We start from the raw sequence: 12840 nt of genomic DNA, 5'->3' as shown, positions 1-12840 counted from the left end.
GAGTGCTGTGGTTAGTACTAGCAACTTTTTTCCACCTTAGAAAAGATACCAAGAACTATATGGGAACAGAAACTAATCTGTTATTGGGTWGCTGTTCAGCCTAGGTTTTGAGGCACGTTGTGGTTTTAACATAAGCAAAATGGATGATAATCATACTGGACTTATTCCATGCTGAGATGGATGAAGTCACTCTTCCTGACTCTGAAATAGAACATTTTTGGAAATGCTGTCCCCAGTAGAGTTTTTTTGTGATTTTGGTTTTTTAACATCTCATTTGAATTAGGGAATACCTTCTGCTTATTTTCTAGATTTTGGTGAGTTACTAAAAACAATCTTTTGGAAGGGGGAGCATGTGTAGGGACTGAGTTTTTCGTAAGATTTTATTTTAAATTGACCTCTGTTATTATTCCTTTGTTGCTAATTATCTTTCATATTAATAAGCTACATACACAAACTGATGTGGCTTTACTGTCAGAGGGAAATCTAATTAGTAATTTGGCTCTAGAAATTGAAATTTTTATAATAATTCATTGCAGGCTGGTTGTCAGTAATTCTGAATTTACTTTTCTGAGTAGCTTAGTCATTTAAGTAAAAAACAATTCTCTAGGCCAATTAAAAAAAAAACTTCAGATTTAATTGCATCAGTGATTTCCAACATTCTTAGCAAATTCATATAACTAGTACTGCAGTTGAAAAATATTTTTAAATAAATAATTGAAGTTAAGCTCTAAAAAGAATACAAAAAACTTACACTCGTAAGCCCCCTTAAAAGTAGAATCTGTGTTCTTTTGAATGTATTCCTTCAAATGAAAACGTAACAATTCAAACATGTACATTTGAAAAACTGCCTCAATTTATCATACTGATTCACTTTCAGACAGATTTAAGCAGAAAATAGTTGCAAAAAGTACGTTTTCGTACTTCAGAGAAACTAGATGGGGAAAAGACTTGGAATGAGATATTCTATTTCTAATTCTTAATCATTTTAAAGGCTACTGAGGAATCTAAGTGGTTTTGGAATGAGAAGCAGGGCCTCACCACAGATCTAAAAGATATTTGGAAGAGTAGTCTCAGGGGGATTCAACTTTCATCATGACAAAGGATAACAGTATTTTATAGGGTCTACATAAAACATGATGCCTTTTACTTCTACACATCATCTATACATTAACTTTTTCCTGTCATTGTTCAGTTAATATGCTAAATTCTCACAGTTTCTTCTTGATAAGTTAGATGAGTGGGCAAGTAATATTAGATGAAATGTCATTAGATATAAAAAGAAAACAAGCAAAGCAGGGCATCTGGGAGGAAAATGTTTATACTACTCCTGTGACTTACAGTGTTCCAGAACAGTTGTAGCAGTTCAAGAAATTGTAGACAAGCCAGTGAAAACTTCAACTCTCTGTTCACCTGCACTCAAGAACCCATGCAAGTTGCCTAAAACAGGAGAGCTTACTGCCACTTTAAAATCAGTGATTGGTCTGGATTTTCTTCTAGTAATGTTCACTCCATTTCAGGAAAGTTATATTAAAAATGAAAGCAAAACTAGCTAAAATAGTCAGGAACAATTTAAGAGTAGCTTAAATCTTTCATTTGAGAACAATGATTGAGCAGACTGGCATTATTTATCCAAGAATCATGTACATGAACACATATAATAAAAATCTGTTACTAAACTATGTATATGTGTGTGTGTGTATACATATATATGTGTGTGCTTAAATATCATGATTATCTATGAAAGCTAAAATAAATATTTCAGTTCTATTTATATATTTTTCTGAAAATACTTCAAATATCTAGCATAGAATGGATTTTATTTTTCATTTATGAAAATTCTGACCTATGATAAATCTATTTTTGTTTATAACAGTATCATTACAAGATATCAACATGAAAAAAGCATTCAAGAGTTCAACGATTCAAGATCAGCAGGTAGTTTCAAAGAACAGTATTCCTAACCCCGTGGCTGATATTTATAATCAGAGTGACAAACCACCACCTCTGAATATTCTTTCACCTTACAGGTATGGAAACATTAATTGCATACATTCTCATACTTTGCTCTCTTAGTTATATGTGAAGAATTATTACAGCAGAAGGGAAAAAGTTGGGTTAGTTATTGAGATTTGGTTTGTTGAATATTTCAGTGATTTCTCTGTTCATGGAAACAAATGCTATTATCACACTTACAGTCATAAGTTACACCTAACACTGCAGTCTTAACAAAAACCATCATATTTCAGCACAATAATATTRCATGGAAGCACAGGAGCTGAAGGCAAGTGCCACTGATTATATAAAAAGTGTAAAGAAAATTAAAAATACAGTAAATAACACTGCCTTTKGTTTATTTATCATGAAGGCTGGTTTTTATTCGTTTTTCTTCCCTCCTTCCCTGGGTATGCACATACCCACACCTGCACTTTACCCTTCTTTTCCCTGGCTGCTGACTGGTGAAGAAAGCAACAGCAAGCAGGACTTCATTTTCTGGTTTCTATTAAATTTATAATTATTTGCAAAATCAGTCTCACTTGTCTTTCTAAAGGGTGTACAAAGTATTTTCACTGTATCCCTTAAATTTGAGGRGGTACTAGATTGCAAGACTAAGGAGTATAGTTCAACATAATTAAGATTGATTACAGCTTGAATAGGAAGTCTGATATTTATCTTATGAGGTATCTGTAAAGCATGGACTCAGTTTACAGTAACATGTTTAAAAATTTTTTAGGAATGACATAGGAATGTATTTGCAGAGCATTTTTTTACAGCTTTTACTTCGAAGGTRAAATTGTTAGATTTATAGTTGAAGTATACTTTTCTCCCTGCTGCTACATACGATTGTGTTTGGGTTTTTTATGGCTGGCCAGTTAACACGAATTGTTTATCAGTCAACTATTCTGCACAATTATGTCCTAACATGTATATGGATGACAGCAGCAGTGAGCTTCATTGTGTTTTTCCAGTTTTATTAGGGATGCAGTAGTGAAATATACTTACTTAAATTAGATTTCTTGGTAAATCTTTTAGATCTACTGAAGCTAAATTGTTTGTATTTGCTCTGTCACTATGAAAAAAGTACTAAGTTTAAACTAACCTCAAACTGTAGTCTGACCAAAGCTGGAGGGGTGGAAGAATAACTCAGACCTTCAATAGCTCAGACCTTTGTAGAAGAAAAATCTAGCACCCAAGTGTAAGGCACTTAGGGCRTATGATCAGACAGTACGTTGGAACTGCTGTCTGAACTCTGCACCAGCAGTTGCATGGTCTCCACGTGTTGGATCTCCATCACYGTTGATCCTGCAAGAAGAAATTTGGGTTCAGCTGCCACCGGAGTTTGTGTAGGAAGAAATTAGGATCCACAGCCAAAAGGGATGCTAAAGGACACCAATTTAGGAAGTTAGACTGAGATCACTGTCATGTACTGTTTGGACCATGCCAGCTGCCCGGCTGTGTTGAGTCCCCCTGCCCATCTCTTCATGAACATGTAGGATTTCAGAAGATTTCCTATTTCCAGGCCATAGCATCAAGTGCTTACTCCACCCCAAATTAGGATTTGGTAGCATACCCGTTCAGTGGCTCCTTAGCCTAGGCCACCCTGGTTCYAGGTGGTTCCTTGCTGCTAAGTGGAGCCAGCAAGCCCAAATCAGCTTAGTCCCAGACTCTCCTAGGACAGTGCRGTGGAATTCAGTCATCTGTTCTCCACCCCTTTCTTAGCCCTCCTCTTGAGTAGTGAGTAGAAAAGCCCATTTTGAGTAGTGCTATCCTGTTCTTCCTGTCATAATCACAGAATGGCTGAGGTTGGAAGGGATCTCTGGAGATTATCTAAGGATGAAGGTTCTCAAGCCTACCGTGTTCCCAAATTCAGATCCTTAAACCTGTCTGGATTTAGGCAACTCCTTCTCTTTTAGTCCTTCTGAATCAGTTGAGTTGCATTTGTAACTGGGGCTGCTCCATCACCTGCACATCCTGTCTTGACACTGATACTCTTGCAACATCAGGGAATTTTACTCCAGTGAGGAAGACTGTGCAGGAGCCCAGCCAGCTCCTGCTGAGATCTGCTGAGGCATAGTCTGGAAGCGTGCCTCCCAAAAGGCAGTGGATTCCACCCCTTTTCCCCGAAATCCTTGGCACATACCAAGCAAACTACAAACTGTAATTACCAAGAGTGGTATATAGTACACTTGCCATGCTGTCATCCTATAGTGCAAAAAGTTAAATTTAAATGATCCCCTAAAAGTGAACTTTGTTAGTTTAAAAATACTAATTCATTTCATCGTAGCTTGTGTTCTACTGTATTTGCAGGGATGATAAGAAAGATGGATTGAAGTTCTATACTGATCCCTCCTATTTTTTTGATCTTTGGAAAGAAAAAATGTTACAAGATACTGAAGATAAGCGAAAAGAGAAGAGAAGACAGAAGGTAAAAGTAAAATCGTAATAGAAAATATATATATATTACACTTTCATGTACACTTGTCCAGGCATAAAAASTGCTAGGCCCTACTTAGTTCATATGGGTGGAAAGGCAGTTCCTCTTTAGACAGGGCTGTAGATTTAGAGTTGGTTCAGTTTTTATAGTTCATGCTCTCTATTTTAAGAAGCTGGCAAATTGAATGTTAGGATAACTGTAGTTATCTTTCAGTATAATTTCTTTAATCCCTTGACAGTCAGTATCTGCTTATTAATACTTAGCAAAATAGTCGTRCTCTACTTCAAAGAGAAAACTGTATGATTCTGAGAAAAAGGGAATTTCAATTACAGTTTTCTTTGTTTTCATAATTTTTTATCCAGCATCATCAACTCCTGTAGCAAAACATGGACTTACTCAGCAATGCATATTCTGTTGGGTTTTAATTCCTTTACAGTAACTCTTTGCTTTTCTAAACCTTGTAGAAGTTAGTAATAGATAACAGATAATAAATTTATTATGCAGTTCAGCAACAGGAGCAGATGTACTTTAGGAGAAATATTTTTCATAGATAAGTGTCTTTAGTCTTTCTGCAGTCTGCTCAGCAGTTTGATCAGTGATGTATATTCTGATCCTCTGAGGATACTTTAAAAATTGATTTTAATTTTGAATAAAAAATTTGTTTCTGTGCACTTCTGCAGCTTTTTTACTGTCTCACTCTCTTCTTCTTTTTTTTTTTTTTTTTTTTTTNTTTTTTTTTTGATCAAATATTACAGGCCATAAGATTCTTGAAGATAATTCTAAGAGAAAGGGAATAAGGAAAGCTTGATGAAGCAACAACTGCCTATCTTATCTGGCAGGTAGCTACCCTTCTAGGTGGGGTAGCTAGAGGTTCAATGAGAAGTAAATGATTTAAAAATAAAAGGATTGCAAACAAGATAAACAGGTTGCTTAAAGGAATTAGAAGATAGTTACGTAGTTTTGTGGTATATGGTAACTATAAATATACTAATATAGAGAGTTAGAGAGATTTTCATAAAAGCACTTTTTTTTATAAACTTGTTTTCAGACTATGTTTTAGATAATACATCTCACTTGTTTCCCTCCATGRTATATTTTGTGCAGATTTTTAATAATTTTGTCACCGTACACTCAGTCCCAATCATACAGAATTTGGTTGGATAGGAAAAAAACACTTAACAAGAACAGAATTTGCATAAGTTGATGTGACTTTATGTGGTAGGTAGAAATCTATCTTCTAGCTTTGCAGAAATTGGAGTGCACAAGTATGCATGTTGTCGACTGGAAGCCGTAGAGAGCTGGAGGGAGGTGGATGAAACATCTCACAGACACTGTTAATTCCATAGATTGCTTAACAGACTCTCATTTTCTTTTGTACTTGTCCTTACAATAGCATTTACTGGTAATAAATCTGGAGCATCTATTATGTTTTTCTGTGGCTAAGGATACATTTTGAATCTACTAATGGAGAATTCCTCAAATAATTTGTATTTTACAGAAGCACAAAAAACACAAGTCATTGAGAGGCTGTGCACCGATGAAGTAATCTGTATTGTTTAGAGTATTATCAACTAGATATCCAAATGCAGTCCTACTTTACTGACCAAATATAGCTGGTTTTTAGCTTCAACGTCTTGTGTAGTCAGTGAAGATTAAGACTATTCCTTGCCTTAGGGGATTTGTTTTCTGGTGTCATTTTGCTCATTTGCCTTAAGTGCATAAGCAACAGGAAATTTGTGAGGTGTTTCATTCTCTCACCTTTAAATATCATATTTATTTTTTGTTTCAATATTCAGTTTAACTGGAGAAATTTAATCCAGACTTTCTCTAAGTTGGATCTTTCAGATGAACATTTTCTCCAAAGAAAAATGTAATTTTCATTCTTTATTTAAGAAGAACAATTTTATTTATTCATTTAAAACTTTGRGATAATCTTCTGTTCTTTACTGATAAGATTTTAGTAGGTCAATGTGTAAGAGTTCAGTGTGGTCAGTTTTGACTTCTATGGGTAACAGCAGTATTCTGAGTTGAATAACCTTAGACCAGTTGTTAACCAAAACAGAGTTGTTCACCTTGCTTTTTATTGTTCCCCGTTGTTTTTCCTGAGAAATTATTATTTTGAGTTAAGTAAACAGAGATTTTTAAATTTTGGGCTTTTGTTTACTTGCATTTCAAAAATCATCCGTGATGACTTGTGACTGGTAGAATGGGCAATTTGGAAAGTCAGGAAGATACACGGGGCTCGCACTGCCGGTTTCTTGAAAGTATCGCAARTACTTGCTGAAGCTACTTTCTGTTAATAGCTCTTACTCTTTATTAAGATGCTTTAAGTATCATTTGCTAACTCTTGATGCAAATGTCAAAGTAAAATTAACTTACCCATTTGATAACTCTAACTCTGTCTGCTGTGTTTACTGATACCGTTTCCTGCCGGTAGTTGAACGATGTACCTGTTTTCTAGCCTAACCTACAGCATCCATTTGTCTACYGCAGCTTCTATTATCTGTCAGTTATAAGGAAGTAAATGTTTTACACTTAGTTTTCCTAAGAAAGATATTTCCAATTGTGGTTATTTTTAAAGGCTTCAGCTCCCCTAGGATTCTGTTTTCATTGCCCTAAGTACTTAGAACTAGAGCTGTCGCCGTTGTTTGCCAAGGTAATGAAATTATCTGTCCAGTATACAAGTGCTAATAAAAACCTTCACTGTTACTGAAACAAGGTAAATCTACTTTGTTACAGGCTTACAAGTTTTTTTTCTGCTGCTAGTAATAGGCCTGCCTCATTATTTTGAAATAAATGAAACATTTTAGAGATGTATTTATATAATATTTAACAACAAAAAAGTAGATTAAAAATAAGTTTGAAAAGTAGGGTTAAGTACTGTTCAAGTAAAAAGGGCATATTTATTCATTTGCTTACCTACATGTTTTTGTTTATTTATACACAAATATGTGGATATATGTATTTATCTTTTCCATAAAAAACATAGTTACAGCTTAAAAAGATCTTAAATAGATGATTACATATAAACAGTCACATAAGCACTCTTGATTGTGCCATAGTTGTATCAAAATCATTATCTTCCAGAGAGCAGTGTATATCGTTCAAAAGACTGATACTTACTTTTTCTGAAAACTTACAAGAAATACGTGATATGAATGAATCTTAGAGGATGGATTTATTAATCTGTGAGAAGAAAAAATTAAAACATACTTTCAATTAAAGGATTATTAGTACTTTCTAATCTATTCAGTAGGTAACAAAATCTAAATAAATGAACCAGGATAGAAGTCAGAATTAAAACAAATTAAATTTTGCAGTGATCGAACGAAAAAGATGGAAAGCATTTAGGAAGCATGTATTCAGCCATGGAAATCAGCAAAACTTCATATACTCAAAGCATGACTGAAGCTGTTTCCCTTCTGTTCCGATTCCTACGATGGGAAATTTTGGTATGAAGAAATGGTGTTAAAGGAGACAGGAAAACTTACRGAGCCATTTTTAGTGCAGAGAAATTTTATTTAAACTTGTCTTCATCTGTAAACCTAGCCTTATTTTCATGCGCTCTAACTGCATTTTAACCTGCTTTTTCCTTTCCTTTTTTCTTTCTTTGCATGCTATATTTCTTCTGTTTGAACATTAGGAGCAAAAGCGTATAGATGGCACCACTCGTGAGGTGAAAAAGGTTAGAAAAGCCAGGAACAGACGCCAGGAGTGGAATATGATGGCATATGACAAAGAGCTTAGACCTGACAACAGGTTGTCTCAAAGTGTGTACCATGGAGCATCTTCCGAGGGATCACTGTCCCCAGATACTAGGTCTGTTTACAATAAAGCCATTTGTTACATCGCAGTTGTATATTCAGAAATACTAAGTAGATTTAGATGTTTTTATAGATTGGGAATGTAACAATTATAATAGACAAAATATACAATAAATGTTTTACAGGTCTTCTCAAAATTCTCCTAAAGCATATATAATGACTTATATAATTAGTCAAATTTTTCTTCCTTAGATGAGCATTTTGTCATCATAATTTAGCAAACAATTATTTCACTATAGTGTATGACATGAACTTTGTATTTGATCTTGAGTAGCTATGGATGCAATAGCATTTAAATCTGTCTTTACTGGTTAATATAAGTACATCTTCTTTCAACTGTGGTTTGTCATATGTTAATGCTGCTGATAGCTTAATAAATATTTTTTCTGTAAACAATGACATAATCATTTCAGAATTTAGCCTCTTGGGGATCTTCAAATATTTTTTTCTTTATACAAGAAATAAACAAGAAATAATGCAGGTAATCAACTCAGGTAGGCATGCAGGGAACAGTTCTGCTTCATCACTGTTCTGCTTTTCTGTAAAGCAAGCTGCAGATCCAGATGCAACATTATTGCTTGAAATAGATCACTTTGAATGAAAATCTCTGCTTAGAGACACACAGCAGAATTGATCCTCATCGTTCTGCTCCAAGAATCCTACTGATTCTCTCTGAGCTCAGTAGGAGATACACTCTGCACAGCACATCTGAGTCTGTTCACTAAGCTGATCTCACTGGAGAATTTTCCCTCTTATTTTGTTTTTTTTCTGTTTATTAATTGCTAGCTGAAGGGTAAGGAATAAACAGAATCTGTTGAAAAACTGTTTCACAATTTAGTTTGTATTAGAATTGTTGAATAGTTAGGGTAAGGAAACAACCACCATGGCAAAAGGGAGGACTGATATTTTCAGTCTACCATCCAGTCAAGATTAATGAAAAAATCTGTTGAGAACTTTGTATAATTAATGGTTCAGTCTCTGTGAACAGTAATTGTTTAGTAGCTGAAACAAAAATTTTAAAGGAAATTGCTGCTGCTGTTTCAATAATATGTCCAGACCCTCCCCCCTCTGCCTAAAGTACTTCACTAGCAGGTTTTTTTTAGTGAGCTATACTTTTTAATGCAAATCTCCTCTTTGTCAGTCTGTAATGTCTCATTAAGACTGCTTTCCAAAGGTTGATCTGCTAAGATGACATTGGTGTCCAGCTATGAAATGCCAGATGTGGATTTTTTTTTTCATCTCTGATCTCTGCCTTTAAAACATTTCAAGGCATTTTTCTGGCCTTAACACCTTACTTCCAGGATTCCTGTGTGTAAATAGTCACATTGAAGCAATTTGTCTTTTTATCTCCCTGCAGTGTCAAAATGTGTTTGATTATTTGCAGATACCCATAATAATAGCAATGTGTAACATTTCATTAAGCAGAAATTGTAAAGATGTGTAATTGTGTCAGTTATGAATTTTATGGTATGACAGACATACTGTACTTATTACAAAACTTCAAAGGTTTATACATGTGAAGAATTTTAAATATCAGTGGATCAAATATCAGAGACTGAACCCTGAACTCTGTATTTTATATGCATCAAAAGTTTTTAATTTTACGRCTAGTGGAGAGAAGATTTTCTATTTTTGTCTTAGTGGAGTCTTAATTGTACGAGCTAAACTATAAAAAGCCTGAAGAGTGTGATGTGTGTAGCAGTAAGTCTTGTTTTCAGAGACATTCTTACACTGACAGTTACTGTGTGAGCACTGTGTTTTAAATAAGGTCTTAAGGAAATATCTGCAGTTATATCATGATTTTTTATGTTCAAATCAAAAAATGCTCATATTACTCCTAGTTTGATAATTGTAGGACTTAAGCATTAAAGATTGAAATCTTAAGTTTCTAGACTGGCATTTACAATGTATTTGTTATACTTATTGCACTTCAGAGAGAGAAACACAAGCTGAATCCAAACAGAAACCAGCAAATTAATGTGAGAAAAGTAAGAACAAGAAAAGAAGAGTGGGAGAGAAGGAAAATGGGCATTGAGTTCATGACTGACGCAAAGAAAATGGAGCAGGCAGGAAGCATGAAAGAGGACAAAATGCCCAAAGGGTTTGTCATTTTGTTTTACTCAAAGCCCTGGCTTTTTGTTGCTTGCCTTGCTTCCAGTCTTACAGATAAGTGCATCAGTTTACTTACTCYGTTCACTAAAAGCCAGGCTGCACGATTGTTCATTACTAATACAATACAGCTTTGTGCAGTAATGGGATGAAGAGATCCTTTTGCTCCCTCTCTTGGGCTTATTTGACAGAGCATCCTAAACTTTGTATCTTTATGAACTCTCTGCTCAACTAATATTTACATTTCTCAGTTTCTCTAAGCTTTTCCAACAAAACTATTTGTGCAAACAAAATAAAAAGCATTTTCTAACTTTTGAAATTGGTTCTCTCTGCTTTGGTGGAATTGGTTCTCTCTGCTTTGGTGAAATATGATCTTCTTTATAATTGTGAATGCTTGCGATGTAGCTTTTATTTTTCTGCAGTCATCGTTAATTTAAGGTCAACCTGATAAATATTATCATTTCAAACAGTGGTCTGTCAAAACCGTCCTCCAAAACAATATGTTTCCTCATGGCTACTAAAGAACTCTAAAACCCAGAGAAAACTCTTTTTTTATATATTTTTYCCCCTTTTTAAAGTTTGTGCTGTAAGAGGACATTCTGCTGCAGAGTTAAYGTGCCGAAGTGTTGCACGATTCAATTTTAGTCTTCCTATGCTAGTTTATCAGACTAGTTTATTTTCAAGTCCTGTGAAACTGAACCATGTTTTTTTTGTTGTTGTCTTCCATGGGCTGATGAGGGGATGGTGCTTCGTAATTGGGGAGTCAYGTTGCAAGAAAAGTGATTCCATTTTTAGCTTAACTGGTGAGCTATTCAGAGAATATTCTGCCACACTCGATATAATGTGTTCTTTTGCATCCGTTTACTTTAATTTTAGGTCCCATGCATCTGATGTTACAGATTATTCTTATCCTGCTACTCCGAATCATTCCCTCCATCAGCAGATAGCAATGCCTTCATACGGAACAGGAGACGGTCCACAGTATATGGGAGTACCCCAAAGCCATGAGCATGAATACAGGCCACCTTCTACCACAGTACGACATGCTACTTTAAACAGACCTCAGCAGCCACCTCCACCTCCACCGCAGCCTTCAGATGGCCAGCATAGTTCAGTACCTGTGGTTCCAGCAGAATATGGGTAAAATTGATTTACTCCAGCACATTCTTGACAAAATTAGAGGGATGCGTGTTTTTCATAGCCATCACAACATGCAGTGCATACATTGTACAAAAATAACAAATCCCTCTAGTTATCTCACTGAGGAGCACAGAGGAAATTTAATATGATCTTTAAGTATGAACTGAACTTGGATGAGATAACGATGAAAGCAGAAGTCATGAACTGGCTATTGAATGCAGTGAAATCAATATGCTTGTAAAATATTAAAGGTTCCTAATGTAATACTAAAAAGGGACAATTTTCCTTTATAATGAAGAGTAGTTACAGCATAGTTAATTGARTAATATTTCAAACTGCAAAAAAGGTGTAGAAAAAGGATCTTTGAGTGTGATTGACGTGGCAGTCTCTATGTTGCATCCTTGAAATGGTTTGGAAAGGAGCTTATAATGGGATAGGAAGGGATCTCCTCAGACACTAAATCTAATTCCCTGCTGCCACAGACATCTCCATAATTCCATTTACAAATTTATCAGATTACTATGTAGATGTTTTGCCTGAAATTTTGAAGGAAGGTTTGCTCCATAGCATTGGTTTGCTGATAGGAAGAAAACATTTCTCTTCCATCCTGAATCTATTTCTAACCAGTCCGTACGTATTCATTCTTGTGCCAACATCATCCTTTTGCTTAAATAGCTTAAACTTTCCGGTTGTAACCCTAGTGCAGTTGCATCCATTCTTGGCTGTGTTTTGTTAAGCTAGGCTAGCCAAACATTTTCACCTTCACATGGTACATGCTGGGTAGTATTTGCCCTTTTCATGACTGTATCATGCTGTCGATGACTCAAAGTTTTGTTACAATGGACTGTGCCAGTCTGTTTTTTCTTTTGGTTATTTCCAGCTAGTCATTTCTCAAGTAATACCAGAAATTCTTGTGATTAATCCCCAGGTACCTGACTGTTCACTTTATATCACTGAATATCATTAGTAACTTAGTATCTTTTTTTATTTATTAACATTTGTACTAAAGCCCTGTGTTCTGTGGAAGTGATGCTCATAGTCTAATAGTTTTATTGCTCCCTTTCAAATCATAGGCATTGTGCTTATATGCTTACACAGTAGTGTTTAGTAACATATGGCTGTATAATTAACTGGATAGGAATAGTAAGATGAATCTTACTTTGATTGTGGAATGGTTTGATATGAATAGGTCTGAAAAGAGATTGTCCTTAAATATTTCATCTGCCTTAAATCAGAATATGTACCTCAGTATTTGGTATTTCATATATTTGTGATCATTTTTGTTTTTAATGCAGTAGTTTAAATTTCTTCCTTTTTTTTTTTTTTTTTTTTTTT

At 34.9% G+C, this 12840-nt stretch overlaps 1 protein-coding gene across 3 annotated transcripts in view; it reads left to right on the top strand.

Annotated features, from left to right (window-relative positions):
• Positions 1 to 12840, top strand: part of WASF3 (WASP family member 3) — a 66638-nt gene that overhangs the window by 49832 nt on the left and 3966 nt on the right. For 2 of the 3 annotated variants that reach the window (XM_085321766.1, XM_085321767.1), the window contains exons 5-8: positions 1874 to 2027; positions 4306 to 4423; positions 8076 to 8251; positions 11242 to 11505. In XM_085321766.1, the coding sequence (XP_085177892.1) occupies positions 1874 to 2027; positions 4306 to 4423; positions 8076 to 8251; positions 11242 to 11505 (712 nt within the window). Of the gene's footprint in view, positions 1 to 1873; positions 2028 to 4305; positions 4424 to 8075; positions 8252 to 10190; positions 10358 to 11241; positions 11506 to 12840 lie in introns of all 3 variants that reach the window. The other variant, XM_085321768.1, reaches the window with a different exon arrangement.

This window comes from Rhea americana, unplaced genomic scaffold, assembly GCF_003343005.1.
Source record: "Rhea americana isolate MKP2758 unplaced genomic scaffold, rheAme1 scaffold_71, whole genome shotgun sequence".
NCBI lineage: Eukaryota > Metazoa > Chordata > Aves > Rheiformes > Rheidae > Rhea > Rhea americana.
Note: the sequence above shows the minus strand (reverse complement) of the source record. Positions and strands in the feature narration are given on the sequence as shown.